The following is a 13,551-nucleotide window of genomic DNA, read 5'->3' as shown; positions in this document are numbered from 1 at the left end:
GAGTGCATGCCTGAACTTATGTGTTGGAGATGTCTTTGTGTAGGAAAGACCCTCTCACTCCCTTCCCTACTCTGACAGTGGTCCTTTGGCGTGACAATGTGGGAAATCGCCACCCGAGGCCAAACCCCCTATCCAGGAGTGGAGAACAGTGAGATTTACGACTACCTACGCCAAGGAAATCGCCTGAAACAGCCAGTGGACTGCCTGGATGGCCTGTAAGGACCTTTGGGACTTCCCAACTCCACCTCAGAATTTACTCCAGCCCTTAGTTACCCACACAGAACACTCAACATCTCCAGGACTGGCGAAAGATCTCTGAGCTGCTGGCAGGATCCTTCGGGATAGCTTTTCAATCTTTGTGGAGTCTCAGAGTGCAGAGGAGGGTGTGACATTTAGCCAGTGCTTTGAGGTTAAAGAGAGTATGTAGCTTGGGTTAGGAGGAGGCAGCATGAAATTCAGACTCCCCAGGATTCCTTTGGGCACTCTTAGACCCAAAGAGGATGAGATTAATCACTAGTCTTTTACAGAATTTACTGGAAGGCAATGCTTTGCTTGTATTGACTCCTTGGATCCCTTCCACGGTCAAAAGAAGTAGATAGGCGTTGCTATCCGAGTTTTGCAGATGAGAAAATTCAAGTCTAAGGGGGGGGGGGGCGGGGCAGGACAGGGGTGGAGCATATCACTTGCTGCTGTATGAGGTACTACACTTCAAAATCCCATAGTTTAAAACCAGAAAATGTTTATTTCATAATATCTGAAGGTCAGAGTCTGAAAGCAGCTTAGAAGGGTGGTTCTGCAGATCTGTAACAAGGTTATCAAGGTGACTACATGTGAAACCCGGAAGCAAGAAAGCCATTTTCAAGACAGCACCTCACATGACTGGGGCAAGAAGCCTGTTCCTTACCATGGGGTCCTTCATAAGGTCACTTGCGCTTCCTCGCACAACAATCCAATGTACAAGAGAATGTACAAGGGGTAGTAGCCACAACGCCTTTTATGACTTACTGTTAGAAGTCAAACATGTACCATCTCTTCTGCTGAGCCAGTAGCAAATCCCTACACTCAAGGGGAGGGGCCTTAGTCTCAAGCTTTTGAATGGTGGGGTGTCAAAGAATGTGAGGACATAGGTAGATCAGTCTAAAAGACTTCTAATTCATCCCCGTCTCCCCTAGGTCTCCTCCACCCACGATGTGCTTGGTAAATGGCAGAGCCAGGCCTTATATGAGAGTCTGTTCTGGGCAGCCATTCTGGGACAGTTTGCTCTCAAATCCTCACTAAAAACACCTGAGATCCAGAGAGGTTTCCTAAGGTTTTTCCCAGTTTCAACATCTCCTGGCCCACTCCAGAAACTTGGAAATTTTCAACTCCTTGTAGATATGTCTAAGTTGCTGAGGTTGTCTGTAGTCCCCAGTCACCCGAGGGTCCTAAAGCCTCCTTTGAACTAGACTGCTCCCCTTCGGAGTCCCTGCTCAGTTGGCCATTTGCTTTACCATTGTAGGTATGTCCTGATGTCCAGGTGCTGGGAGCTGAACCCACGGGACCGGCCAAGTTTTACAGAGCTTCGGGAAGACCTGGAGAACACGTTGAAGGCTCTGCCCCCTGCTCAGGAGCCTGATGAAATCCTCTATGTCAACATGGATGAGGGCGGAAGCCACCTTGAACCCCGCGGTGCTGCTGGAGGAGCTGACCCCTCAACCCACCCTGACCCGAAGGATTCCTGTAGCTGTCTCACTGCAGCTGAAGTCCATGCTGCTGGGCGCTACGTTCTCTGTCCTTCTACCGCTCCAGGACCCACTGTGTCTACTGACAGAGGCTTCCCAGCACCCCCAGGGCAGGAGGATGGGGCCTGAGAATCTTCCACCTGGGACGCCCTCTCAAGAGCCAAGCTAGGCACTGCCACTGGGGGAACCTACCCCCACTTTGCCACTCCAGGCCTTCTCCCCAACTGCAGCATGAACTTCCATCCCTTCTCAAATTCTGCACAGAAAGCTGTGTCCTGCTTTCTGTGCCATAGACATCCCATCCATAGAAAGAAGGGTTGGGTTGCAGTCTTGGAAGATCTTAAGTCCCAGCATTCTAAAGTCTAAGGTTAGAGACTAGATTTCAAGGTTCTAGGTCCCAAAGATGATTTAAGTCCTTGGGTCTAAGGAACCAAGATGCTGGTTTCTAGGTCTCAAGTGCTATTTGTTGTAAACATGGCCCACTGTTCAAAGGTTCTGAGATTCTGTGACTCTAGATTTTTCTGGTTCTAAAACATCATGCCCCCATGGGTTTCAGTTGCCCAACTCTGAGAGTCCTGGATCTAAGACCTTGTGGTTCTAGACTTTATTTTTCTGGAGCCCGAGATCCTAGGAGTGGAAGCTTCTAGAATTTAAAATTCTAAAGGTTCTAGGCATGAAGGTTCTAAAGCATACTGTTCTCAAATTTAACAGCTCTTCATGTTGTAATACTCCAGATCATAATGTTTCAAACTTTTATTTTCTTAATTTCTAAGATTCCAGTGATGATCAATTACAGCTTCTGAGGCATTATGATTATAGGTTCTTTTATATAAGATCCCACATCTCAAGGGAATAAGACTCTAGAATCTGAAATCCAAAAGCTTTAAGAGTCCAGCTGAGTTTCTAAGGTATGTGATGATAATCTAGAATGTGGTCCAAGATTTCACATCATATGCTCCAAGATTACAGTCAGTAAACTCTAAAGCTCTAATGTTGGCCTGCTCTTGATCTCAGGCACTATAAGATGCTGTGGGTCCAAGACTCTGGGTTCCAAGAGGCTCACAGTTAATTGTGACTAACTAGACACCAAAGTCCTAACCATTTCTAATGCTGGGCACCTCTTGGTTCTGTGTTGCCTTCTGCCTTTCTAGCACTTAATTAAATGTTCAAGGATACATATTTCTAAAAATATTAAGGATCTAAGCACAGTAATTTAGGAATTCAATGTTCTGAGGGTTTAAGGTTCACAGGTCTAGAATATTAGGTACAATGCCAAGGTTGGAACCTAGCGGCATTCTTCTCTCTAAGCCCTTTCCCTCCTTAGCCGCCTATGCACCCTCCTCTCCTCGTGTGGGGTGTACCCACCTTAAGCCTGTGCAATGCATTGGAAATGTCTTTCCTCTAAGGAATGGACCATCCCTCTCCTTTTGGGCCATGTTGCCTCCTTGAGCCAGTCCTTCATCCCTGTCTAAAGTGTGGACTCTGGTGCTTCCAGAGAGGCTCAGATCACATAAAACTTTTGTCAATCACTGTTCTGTCTCCTGTCTCCATTCAGCTGTGCTATGGCCCCTTTCCCTGGAGATTCCATTTCCCCATTGTAGAAAGAAGGGCTGCGTGTGCAGTGGAAGTGCAGGCCTGAGGTTGGAGGACTGCTTGCAGGCTATCATGGCTTACATAGAGGAGCTCTACCACAAAAAGAAGAAAAGGGATAAGATCGTTTGATGGACCTGGGAATGTTTTCTTCATTTTGGATGGTAGACATGAACCATGCAGATAGACAAATATATACGACTGAAGAAAGGCAGGCTCTCAGAAAGCTGTGAGGAACGTGTGAGCACACGTGTGCACATGTGCACACACACTCAATATACATATATTAGAAATTGTATGTGTATACATATGTATGCACGCATATAGAAGTATATATGGAAACACAAAGAGATTGTGGGTCTTATACACACACACCAAAGTAACAGATGTGAATTACTAAACATGCACTGGTACACCTAGTCACGAATACAAACACACAGCTATTCAGCCACAGTAACAGAAACACACAAACCCACACTCGCAAATCGGCAAACATTAACAGGCTGGTACTCACCAGCAATAGGAAAAAAATCGTTAGTAACCAAGACACAGAATGGCATTACACACATTCGAGAATCAGATGTGTGCCTGTAATCCCAGCACAAGTGAGGTGTAAGCAGGAAGCTCAAGGGTTCAAACTCATTCCTGATTACACAGAGAGATCCAGGTCAGTCTGGGCTATGTGAGACCCTGTCTCAATAAAGAAGACCAGCATGCCCAGACCTGTGGAGTACTAGCACAACAGATTCTCGCACACCCAAGTATTCAGATTGACAAGGAAAAATGGATCAGAACACCTTAATCCATGGAGGCACAAAAGAACTCCCACCGAGGCCAGTCCACTTAGGTCTTCACTTGTTCCTGGGTGTGGTGGACTCGCCAATATAAAAATCCTAGGCGGCGCCCGGCCGCCCCCCGGTGGTGGCTCCTAAGAACTGGGTACAGTTCAATCCGGGCCACAAAGTTGCCCTTTTTTTTTTTTTTTTTTTTTTTTTTTTTTTTTTTTTTTGAACAAATTATTGTGGGAGCTGGGAGGAGAGAGGAAGTCGGACGTGGGCGAGGGGCGGGATGTCTGGACTGGAACCTCCGGGCCCACGTGAGTGTCTGTCCCGCTGCTGAGTGGGTGCTGTGTGTCTAGGTTGCTGTGGTGTAAGTTTGTAGCGTGAACTGTCCACGGAGCTTTGTCGTGCGATGCTGCATGCTTGTGCCACACCTAACACTGCCGTTCGACGTCTTATCCCGAATTGATGTTTTGACCTGTCACGCCTATTAGTTTATTGTGCGATGCTTGCCTTTATCTAAGTAGAGAGTGATTGTGGCTTTTGTTGAATGTAAGGCAGGGATTGGTTAATAGTGGACGTTTTGCATTGTGCGTCTTCTGAGCCAGGGCGACAGGTGTACGGATTAACACGAGGCATAATTACGGATCCTCGTGTTCGATGTGGTTAGTATGGACATCAAACAGCAAGACGGAGTGAGCAGTTAGAGAATTCGAGATAGAGAGCCGCTAACCGGCAGCCGTGTCCAGAGTGGGAAGGCTCTATGGTCGTAAGCAGAGCGGCCTGTCCATGCAACCCCAGAGAGATGTACTATCGAAGGGAGGGGTGCGATTTACTACGCAACTTTTCTCCCGCTGTTCGCCTAACCCCCGCTTTCTACCCTTCAGCGCTCTCCAGAACTCATTTGTTTCACATAAAAAGCAACTGGGTTTCTAGCAGACGATGAGTAACATATCCTCATCCTCTTAATCGCTGTTCCGTACTAAACATCCCTGTATTACGGAGAACTTTGCAAGCCAAGCCTCTCAAGAACGGCAATCTAGTTAGCTTTTCCTAAAGCGCTCAAGCTACGGCTGTGGGGAAATGTAACCGGAGCTGCGATTGGCGGAGAGGTTGTTTTGAAACCGCCCTAACGGCAAGGGGCGGGCCCTCCGCGACTGACTCTCCTTCCGGCTTCCGAATGGCGACAGGAAAGACGAGGGTTGGCCGGCCTCTTCTCACCGCATTTGATTGGTTGTAGTGATTTTGCCCGCTTGGACTCCGCGAGGGGCGGGAGATCTAGACCAGTCAGAATGTGTTTTACAGAGCGTGTGAGCGAAAGGCGGCTGCGGGAGACTGGGAGAGCATCCTGAGATCTCCTCGCTCATTGCTCCACAGCGTTACTCCCTTCCCTCCATTTGACCGTACCGGGGCCAGCGCGCGGACGTTACCCAATCAGTGCTTGCCCCGCCTCTTGCCTTTTCCCGCCCTCCGCTTTAGCCGCGACTTCGACGTAGGCTAACGCTTCCTCTTCGGCAGCCCCCGAACCCTCTTATTGCCGGTCTGTTGAAAGCCACACTGTGATTGGCCTAGTCTCCGGGCCCGCGCCCGTTGCCCGACGTGCTGACCAATTGACACCCGTGTTACATCGTACGGGTACGGGCCAGGGGGAGGAGGCGACGACGGCCATTTTGAGCCGCTGCCGCCATTGGAGTGGCCCCCCCCTTTCCCCCTTCGCCTCCTGACAGGCAAGGTTTAGGGGGAACAGAGCCCTGGGAGGCCGGGCCGGGCTCGGGGGCCGCCCCGGGGGCCCGGGCCATGGATGTGCGCCGTCTGAAGGTGAACGAACTTCGCGAGGAGCTGCAGCGCCGCGGTCTGGACACTCGAGGCCTCAAGGCCGAGCTTGCAGAGCGGCTGCTGGCGGCGTTGGAGGCCGAGGAGCCCGAAGAAGAGCGGGAGATCGAGGCTGACGACGAACCGGGCTTACCAGAGCACACCAACGAGGAGGTCGAGACCGAGGGGGGCTCCGAGCTGGAGGGGACAGCGCAGCCACCGCCGCCCGGGCTGCAGCCGCACCCGGAGCCCGGCGGCTACTCGGGGCCCGACGGACATTGTGAGAGTGCGCGGGGCGGGGGGTCGGGGAGCCTGGAGTCCGGGCCGAGGACGGGCTGTGGGGACGCGGGAACTCGGTTTCTCAGAGATCGGGGAGATGGTCTGGGGAGCCTGGGACCTCACCACCTGCCGCCGCTGCACGGGATCTGCGGCAGGGCCCCAGGGCAGCCTGAGGGCGGATCCTGGCCTTCGGTGCAGGGAAAACCCTGCGGGTAGGGGCGGTAGATTTTTTTTTCTCCCTTTTTTTCTAAGGCGACTAGGGTATGAACGAACGCGTGGGGAGGACTCCACATCCTGGGATTGGGAGACCGGAAACTGGTTTTCTTTTTTGGGGGGAGAGAGGGAATCGGAAGAACTAGAAGCTTTAGGGCAAGGGGTGTCTCGGGGAGGGTCTTGGAAAATGGTGATTTGAGCTGACAGTGGCCGTGCCAGACCTCACCGTTTGGGCAGGATCTCAAAAGGCGGATTTCCAGGTAGGGAGAAGAATTTAGGGTGCAGGGCTTGGAGAATTTTGAGGCCGGTTCTCCGATTTTGCGGTCGGATGGGATGCGGGAGATCTGCTTAGTGCTGGGGGTGGATTGGTGCTTTGGAGCTGCGGGTGTCCGAAGCTGGGGAGATGGGTCAGGCGCTTCTGTTTGGCAGGTGAGCTTTTAGGGGATAGTGAAAAACCAGCAGAAGATTGGTTCCGCCCCCACCTCTCCCCCCCCCACAACTCCTGCATTTCAGGCACAGCTTGGATATATGGTACTGGGAGATCCGGGCTATCTATTTGGCTTCTAGAGGAGGCTCAAGAACTTTGGTGGCAAGGAAAAGCCGTTTATTTTAATGGACAAAAGACCTAGGGGGTCTAGTATTGGGAAGGCTCTTAAGACAACACCCCGTGGCTCCTGCTGAGTTGCCTTGCATTGTTAGCTATGAATGGTTTTCCAAACACAGATAATGACTTGGAGAGAATAAGCTGGCAGCAAGTGGATGGACTGTGTGGTGGGCATAGGACCTTTGTGTCCAACAGGGAGTATGCAGCTAGCACATGTGGGGGAGGGAAGCATGGAGGAACTGAAGAAGAAAGGAAACCTGTTGATTAGGCTGGGGGCCTCGTATTGAAGCTGAGGGAATATTCCTTTCCAAGAGAGGACTCCCAAGTCCCCAGAAACAGTGACTTGTGTGCTCAGGGAGTCTGGGGGGAACTTGATCAGCCGGGAAGTGTAACTCTGAGAACTAGGATTAGAGCAGCAGAGGAGACCCCGGTGTGAGAGGGAACCTGGAACTGGACACTGTGGCATCCAAGGCTTAGAGTGTTTATCTGAGATGAAGGTACTGTAGAACTTGGGACTAAATATTGAGAGAAAAAAATGAGGCCTCAAAAGTAACTTGGGATTGGCATCCGGTACTCACTTGTTCATGAGACATGGGATCCTGTGGAGGGGGCACCCTGGGTGTAAAGTGGTCTAGGGATTACCCATGTGCTGGCAAACAGTCACTTCCCTGGGAAGGAGGGAGGCGTGGCCTGTGGATATGTCTGGAGCTGAGAAACCCTGGCAAGAATGGCTTATGAAGGAGCAGCAAGGGTACATACAGCCCTAACATTACTGCTGCCAGAAGGGTCTTGGGAAAGGGAGCTGATGCTTCGGAGCCCAGTCTGTGGACTCAGGCAGACTGAAGTTAAACAAATCATTTCCTCTCTGAACCTCTTTGTAAAACGGGAATAAGAGTCTCCGTCCAGAGTTGTCAGCCATGAGATCGCGTGTCTGAGGGACTTCACACCAGGGTTACCTGTTTTCAGGGGGATGCTGTAGAGAGTAGAGAAGGATTTCGCCATCATATCCTCCCTAGGCCAGCCTACCAGAGGAGATAACATGGGCTTTCTGGGGAAAACACTATCCTGATGCCCTGGAGGAAGCAGAATGGTTTGGAGGCCTTGTATTCCAGTTAAGGAGATACTCTGTCCCCTGTTGTGTTGTCCTCGAAGCCCTCTTCAGGTCCCTCTCCAGCACTCTTCATCCTTGGTAAATAGGCACTTGTGGCTTTCCTCCCTTTGGACTGCTCCTGGTTTGTGCCCAGATGTATTTATCTCTGAGGAAGAGTTCAGTCAGTTAACAAGTGGCAGCATAGTCTATCCTCCCTGTGGTTCTGCCTCGCTGCTCCTGGCACAGCTTCTAGCAGGGCTCTGGAGGCACCCATCAGCACACTTACCCCAGGGACAGAGAGCTGTATGTTGCCGTCCTAAGTCTATCAAGTTCTCTCTTCTTTGTTTCTGCTGTAGTCTTGCTTGTAAGAGTTTCTTTCACAGGAGATCCTATCCTTCCCCAGGAGTGCTCTCTGTTTTCATCACTGAGCCTTAGACTGGATTCCCTTCTCAGCTCTTGGTGCTTCGTATACTATCAATATGTAATTATGTAGTATAAGTGTCAATGTGTGTCTGTCTCCCTAAACTGGATGTTTCAGTGGGGCAAGTTCACCTGTATCGCAGGGTCCGGTGTACAGCTTGCATTCCTTAAGTAGCTACTATTGCTGTTCTTACCCCTCTTCCTCACCTGAATTCACAGAGCACTTTTCCTAAGCACTTTTAACTCCAGCTATTTGGGGACCTATTCCTAGTGAGCCTGGAGGCTATTGTGAGTTCAGAGGTTTGTACATCTTGTTGGCTGTGCTGGGGGTACATACATGTACAAGGCCCTCCATTTTATCATAAGTACAGCCAAAGGCAGAGGCAGGCAGGAGTGCTCAAGCCACGGATGGGATTGGTCAGAGGGCTGGTTTGTCCCCTAAGTTTTGAAGATTGGGCCCTGAAGTAAACCTGAGTGATCCACCTTAAAGTAGAGACCAACGTTAACTGCTCAGTGAGGTGCCTGGCATATCTTAGAATGGCTCCCATCTTGGGGGCTAAACTTAAAAATCCAGCTGTACTCTTACTCTACCATCTCATTTTAACCGAAGAACTTCTTCCTCAGCTGGCTTAATGTATTCGGTTTCTATAGAGCGGAGTTGCAGATCTGTATGTAGACTTTTGAGACAAAAAAGACATATACCATAGGCGTTTGGAGAACCTCTATCTATATAGGTTTTCCCCTGAAAATCTTATTCTTTGTCTTCTGGCAGTCTGACTCACCCAAGTAAGGGTGCTGTCTTAGTTACAAGAGTCTTTCCAAATGTATTCATCTAACTACTTTTTCTTTTTTAATTTTAAGATGTAATGGACAATATTACCAGGCAGAACCAATTCTACGAGACACCGATCATCAAGCAGGAAAACGAGTCAGGCTATGACAGGAGACCATTAGACATGGAGCCACAGCAGCAGGCCTATCGCCCAGGTAGGACGACCCCATACTTTCTTTCCTAGTGGAAACAGAGTCCAAGTAAGACCTTGCCATCTTTCTCTTGGGCAGTTCTTCTGGCCTTTGTCCCTCTGGCAAGGTTTTATTTGGATTGGGATTTTGGTTTTGTTCTGTTTGGGGTTGAAGGTTTTATTCTTGTTTTGGTTTATTTTTGAGATAATATCCTTACTAGGTGTTCAAGCTAGCCATAAACTGAAAAGGGAGCTGGGACTAACTTTGTACTCTGGGTCCTTCTGCCTCCATTTCTGTTTGGTTTTGAAAAACTCAAGTCTGGTTTCCTGGTGTCTTTTCCGGTGTTGTGCCGGCACCTTGGAAGGGTTAGACCTGGGGGCTGCTGCTTGAGCCCTAGAGCCTTGCAGTGTGGGAGGCAGAAACAGTGTTGTGAATTCAGTGTGGTGGTCCCTGTGTTCTGAAGAACACTGCTCCAGGAGACTACTCATTGGAAAGGGGTTCCTTAGCCAGACAGCATAGCTGTCCCACCTCGTGCAGATTTATTGTGTTCGTTAAAGGCTCTGAGAAGTCTTGGATTGAAATAAGCCTCATATTGTGTATTTAAACTCTGTACTTCTAAAACCTGTGTTATTGCAGAACAGTGTTTTCCAAAATCAGCAGGGAGACAGATAGGATCACCTAGCTTCTTCTCCCTTTATGCGAGGAGCTGACTGGTCTAATGGCAAAACTGATGCTAAAACTCCAGAAACTAGCTCAGACCAACGTTCTTGGTACATGAGGAATGTTTCTGTCGTGAAAGTCTTGACTGTTTAGAAAAAAAAAGTCCTGCTGTTGAAATGGCTGAATAAGAACTGTGGCCACTCCACTCCTGGTGTTGCAGTATTTTAAAAGAAAAGTTTGTTCTGAGGCAGGGTCTCACTGTAAAGCCCAGTTGGTCTGGACCTCAGGAATCTTCTTGCTTGAGTTTCCCAAATGCCGAGATTACTCATGTGAATCACCACAGCCAGCCCCAGCGTCTTTTCTAGTGAATCTAGTTGATCCTATCTAATTCCATTCTGTTTCATCTATCCACTAAGTAAAATCCCCTGGTGGGTACTTGTGGGTGGGGTGCTGCTAGGAACATTAAAGAATGTAGGTTAAACTATAGATTTGTGTCAGGCTCTGTCTTAGGTTTCTATTGCTGTGAAGAGACATGACAACTCTTATAAAGGAAAACGTTAATTGGGCTGGCTTATGGTTCAGAGGTCCATTATTGTCATGGTGGGACATGGTGATGTGCAGGTAGACATGGTGCTAGAGAAGGAGCTAAGAGTTCTGCATCCAGATAGACAGGCCTCAGGAAAAAAAAAACAACTGAGCCACTGAATCTGGGTTTGAGCATCTGAGACTTCAAAACCTGTCCCACAGTGACACACTCCAACAAGGCCATACCTACTCCCCATAATAGGGCCACTTCCTCTGGATCAAGCATTTAAACACACGACTGTGGGGGCCATTCCCATTCAAACCACCACAGGCTCTGTGAGACTTGTGGGTCATTTGGCCCAAGGAGATGGTTTTTCTGGGCTGTTAACAAACACCAGTGGTCTCTGAATCTTGTCTGTGCTTAAGCCATGGAAAAACTGAACCCAATCTCTGCCCTGGAGAACCAGGGACATTGACTCAGATATTGGATCCCTGTGCCAAAGCTAGGGAGTGACTTGACCAGTCACTGGATGAAAGGATGCGAGTGAATTGCATCAGCAGCAGGTGGAGATGGTGCCTTCTCAGGACCCTCTCAAAGAGTAAGGCCCCATGAATCCATAGCTTGCTCTTTGTTAGCCATCAATTCATGGGATCTGTCTGAGACTGGCGCTTACTTAGTTTCCAGATGTTATACTCCTTGACATCTTGTTTGGTGTGATTTAATGAGGCTTCAAGAAGAACTGAATGGCTGACCCTCCCACTCGTCTGATTGGGCTTTGTAAGAAGTGACTAAGGCAACAGAGTTTGCTATAGACCCATAGTACTCTGCTGAGTTCCTTCTCCCCTGCCTTTGTCAGAAAGAAGCTCTGTGAGAATGAGACGCACAAGCTCTCTAGGAGTTTACAGGATCTTCGCAGTCTCTCAGGGCTCATTCCCTCTTGACGTAGGCCAAGGTATTAACTTTAAGTCAGCATTCCTGAACCTTCAGAACATTAGCCAAAAGTTGTCATTCTACCTTTGGGTCATTTGAGGAGTCTTGTCCTTTTTAGTGTTGAAGGCCTGCCTGTCTTGAGGCCTGAGTGTTACCTGGCTAGCAGACTGTCACCCTTCCAAGTCATCCTGGCCTCCTTGGATCACTCAGGAGGCCTTTGGAGCTCAGCCCTTCATTGTAGTCACAAACCTGCCAGCATCATCTGGAGTAAAGGGGATTGGAGACATAGAATCCTAGGGTTTGCCAGGTGTCTTGACCATCCTGATTCATCCTGACAGTAGAACTGAAGACAGAAATGAAGCAGGAAGCACCACCTGGCTTCCTCCCTCCTGACACCTCACAGCTCAAACAAGACAGACAACAGTTCCAGAGTCGAAAGAGGCCTTTTGAAGAGAATCGGGGCCGTGGGTACTTCGAGCACCGGGAGGACCGAAGGTGGGTACATGAGACACAGTCACTCTTGTTGTCTGTCTCCACTCAGTGAGTGGGGCTGAGTAGAGTTCTCTCTTCCCTGGTATTCCTTCCCTCACTGGCTGCCAGATTGAATTTACCTAAGCTTTGATCCTTCCTTCCGCTCCTCCCTGCTTATTACCTGCAGAGCAAATTCCAGATACTTTAGATTTTTACCTTTAAGATGCCGTTCTGCCTCTTCAGCCCTTTCCCTTACTGCTTCTGTAGCTTTGCAGTGTCCTTTTGTTTTTTGCCTTTTTCCTTTCTTTTTAAGACAAGTTCTCATTATGACTGGCCTGAAACTTACTGTCTTCCAGGCTTGCCTCAAACTCACAAAGATGTTCTTGCCCCACAGCCTCCATTCATGACTAGTGTCTGACTCTGGATCCCTTAATTTGAAAGCTGTTTCCCCGACCTTACTTCCCAGCACAACCCCTCCTGCCCACCCCTCATCTAGTCCGCATTCATGAGATGCCTCTTGGAGACTAGACACTGAGGATATAGAAGCTCTTTGGACAGTGGGCTTGCCTTCTGCTCTCCCATATAGGGCTGGGGATGGACTGTTACAAGTAAAGTGCAAACTCAAGGTGAGCAGCCAGAGATGTGAGTTTTGGGAGCTCTTTTTCTCTGGCCATTTTCCTTTAGGACAAGCCCTCGCCTTCCTTTCCCTCCAGGTCCCTCCTTTTGACTCCTGTCAGAAGCCTTTTCCAATCATGGAATCTAGAATAACTACTTGTCTAGTCACATTTTATTTCCTATCTGGGGAAGTCCACTTCTAACTAGTTTATTACTCTATTTAAGAGAAGGGGTGGGGGTAGGTGTAGCTCAGTAGTTAGGCTCTGGGTTCCACCCCCATCATGGCAGAAGAGAAGAAATGGAATGGATCTCCTGGATGGTAACTGAAATTAGGACAAAGAGCCTATATCATGCGAATTTCTTCTTCCTTCCGCATAACCAGGGTCAGGAGCTACATACTGATGAAGAGCAGAGAACGGACATTAGCTCTAATTTGGAGTTGTTGAGGAAGGTATAGACTTAAGATGCCATGAGCCTGACATAGTGGTGCAATTAACTGTAATCCCAGCATTTGGAAGGCAGGTGGATTTCTGTGAGTTCCAGGGCTACGTGGAGAGACTCTGTACTTTTTGGTTTGTTTTTCAAAAAAAGGGTTTCTCTGGGTAACTTTGGATCCTGTCCTGGAACTTGCCCTATAGACCAGGCTGACCTCAAAGTCACAGAGATCTGCCTGCCTCTGCCTCATGAGTGCTGGGATTAAAGCCATGCACGACCACGGCCCAGCCAGAGAGCCTGTCTTTAATAAGTGAGTAAATAGAGTTCCTGACTTGGACCAGCAGGGCTGGGTGGCGCTTTCCTAGAAGAGCTTCTGCTGTGAAGAGTGTCCCAGTAGAGATCACCAAGGTGTTAACAAAACACCTTTTTGTTGTTATAGAAAG

At 49.0% G+C, this 13,551-nt stretch overlaps 2 protein-coding genes across 6 annotated transcripts in view; both read left to right on the top strand.

Annotated features, from left to right (window-relative positions):
- The window catches only part of Axl (AXL receptor tyrosine kinase), a 28,082-nt gene extending 24,831 nt beyond the window's left edge, over positions 1-3,251 (top strand). For both annotated transcript variants that reach the window (XM_057761748.1, XM_057761747.1), the window contains 2 exons: positions 79-215; positions 1,499-3,251. In XM_057761748.1, the coding sequence (XP_057617731.1) occupies positions 79-215; positions 1,499-1,850 (489 nt within the window). In that variant the 3' untranslated portion in view covers positions 1,851-3,251. The remainder of the gene's footprint in view (positions 1-78; positions 216-1,498) is intronic.
- A 1,112-nt stretch (positions 3,252-4,363) lies between these two features.
- Hnrnpul1 (heterogeneous nuclear ribonucleoprotein U like 1) overlaps positions 4,364-13,551 on the top strand; it is a 35,573-nt gene continuing 26,385 nt past the window's right edge. Inside the window, exons 1-3 of one of the 4 annotated variants that reach the window (XM_057756308.1) lie at positions 4,364-4,407; positions 9,370-9,495; positions 11,926-12,082. In XM_057756308.1, coding sequence (XP_057612291.1) covers positions 4,380-4,407; positions 9,370-9,495; positions 11,926-12,082 — 311 coding nt within the window. In that variant the 5' untranslated portion in view covers positions 4,364-4,379. Of the gene's footprint in view, positions 4,408-5,663; positions 6,183-9,369; positions 9,496-11,925; positions 12,083-13,551 lie in introns of those variants that run through there. The other 3 variants (XM_057756290.1, XM_057756297.1, XM_057756316.1) reach the window with 3 other exon arrangements.

The sequence above is a fragment of the Chionomys nivalis genome, chromosome 2 (genome assembly GCF_950005125.1).
Source record: "Chionomys nivalis chromosome 2, mChiNiv1.1, whole genome shotgun sequence".
NCBI lineage: Eukaryota > Metazoa > Chordata > Mammalia > Rodentia > Cricetidae > Chionomys > Chionomys nivalis.
Note: the sequence above shows the minus strand (reverse complement) of the source record. Positions and strands in the feature narration are given on the sequence as shown.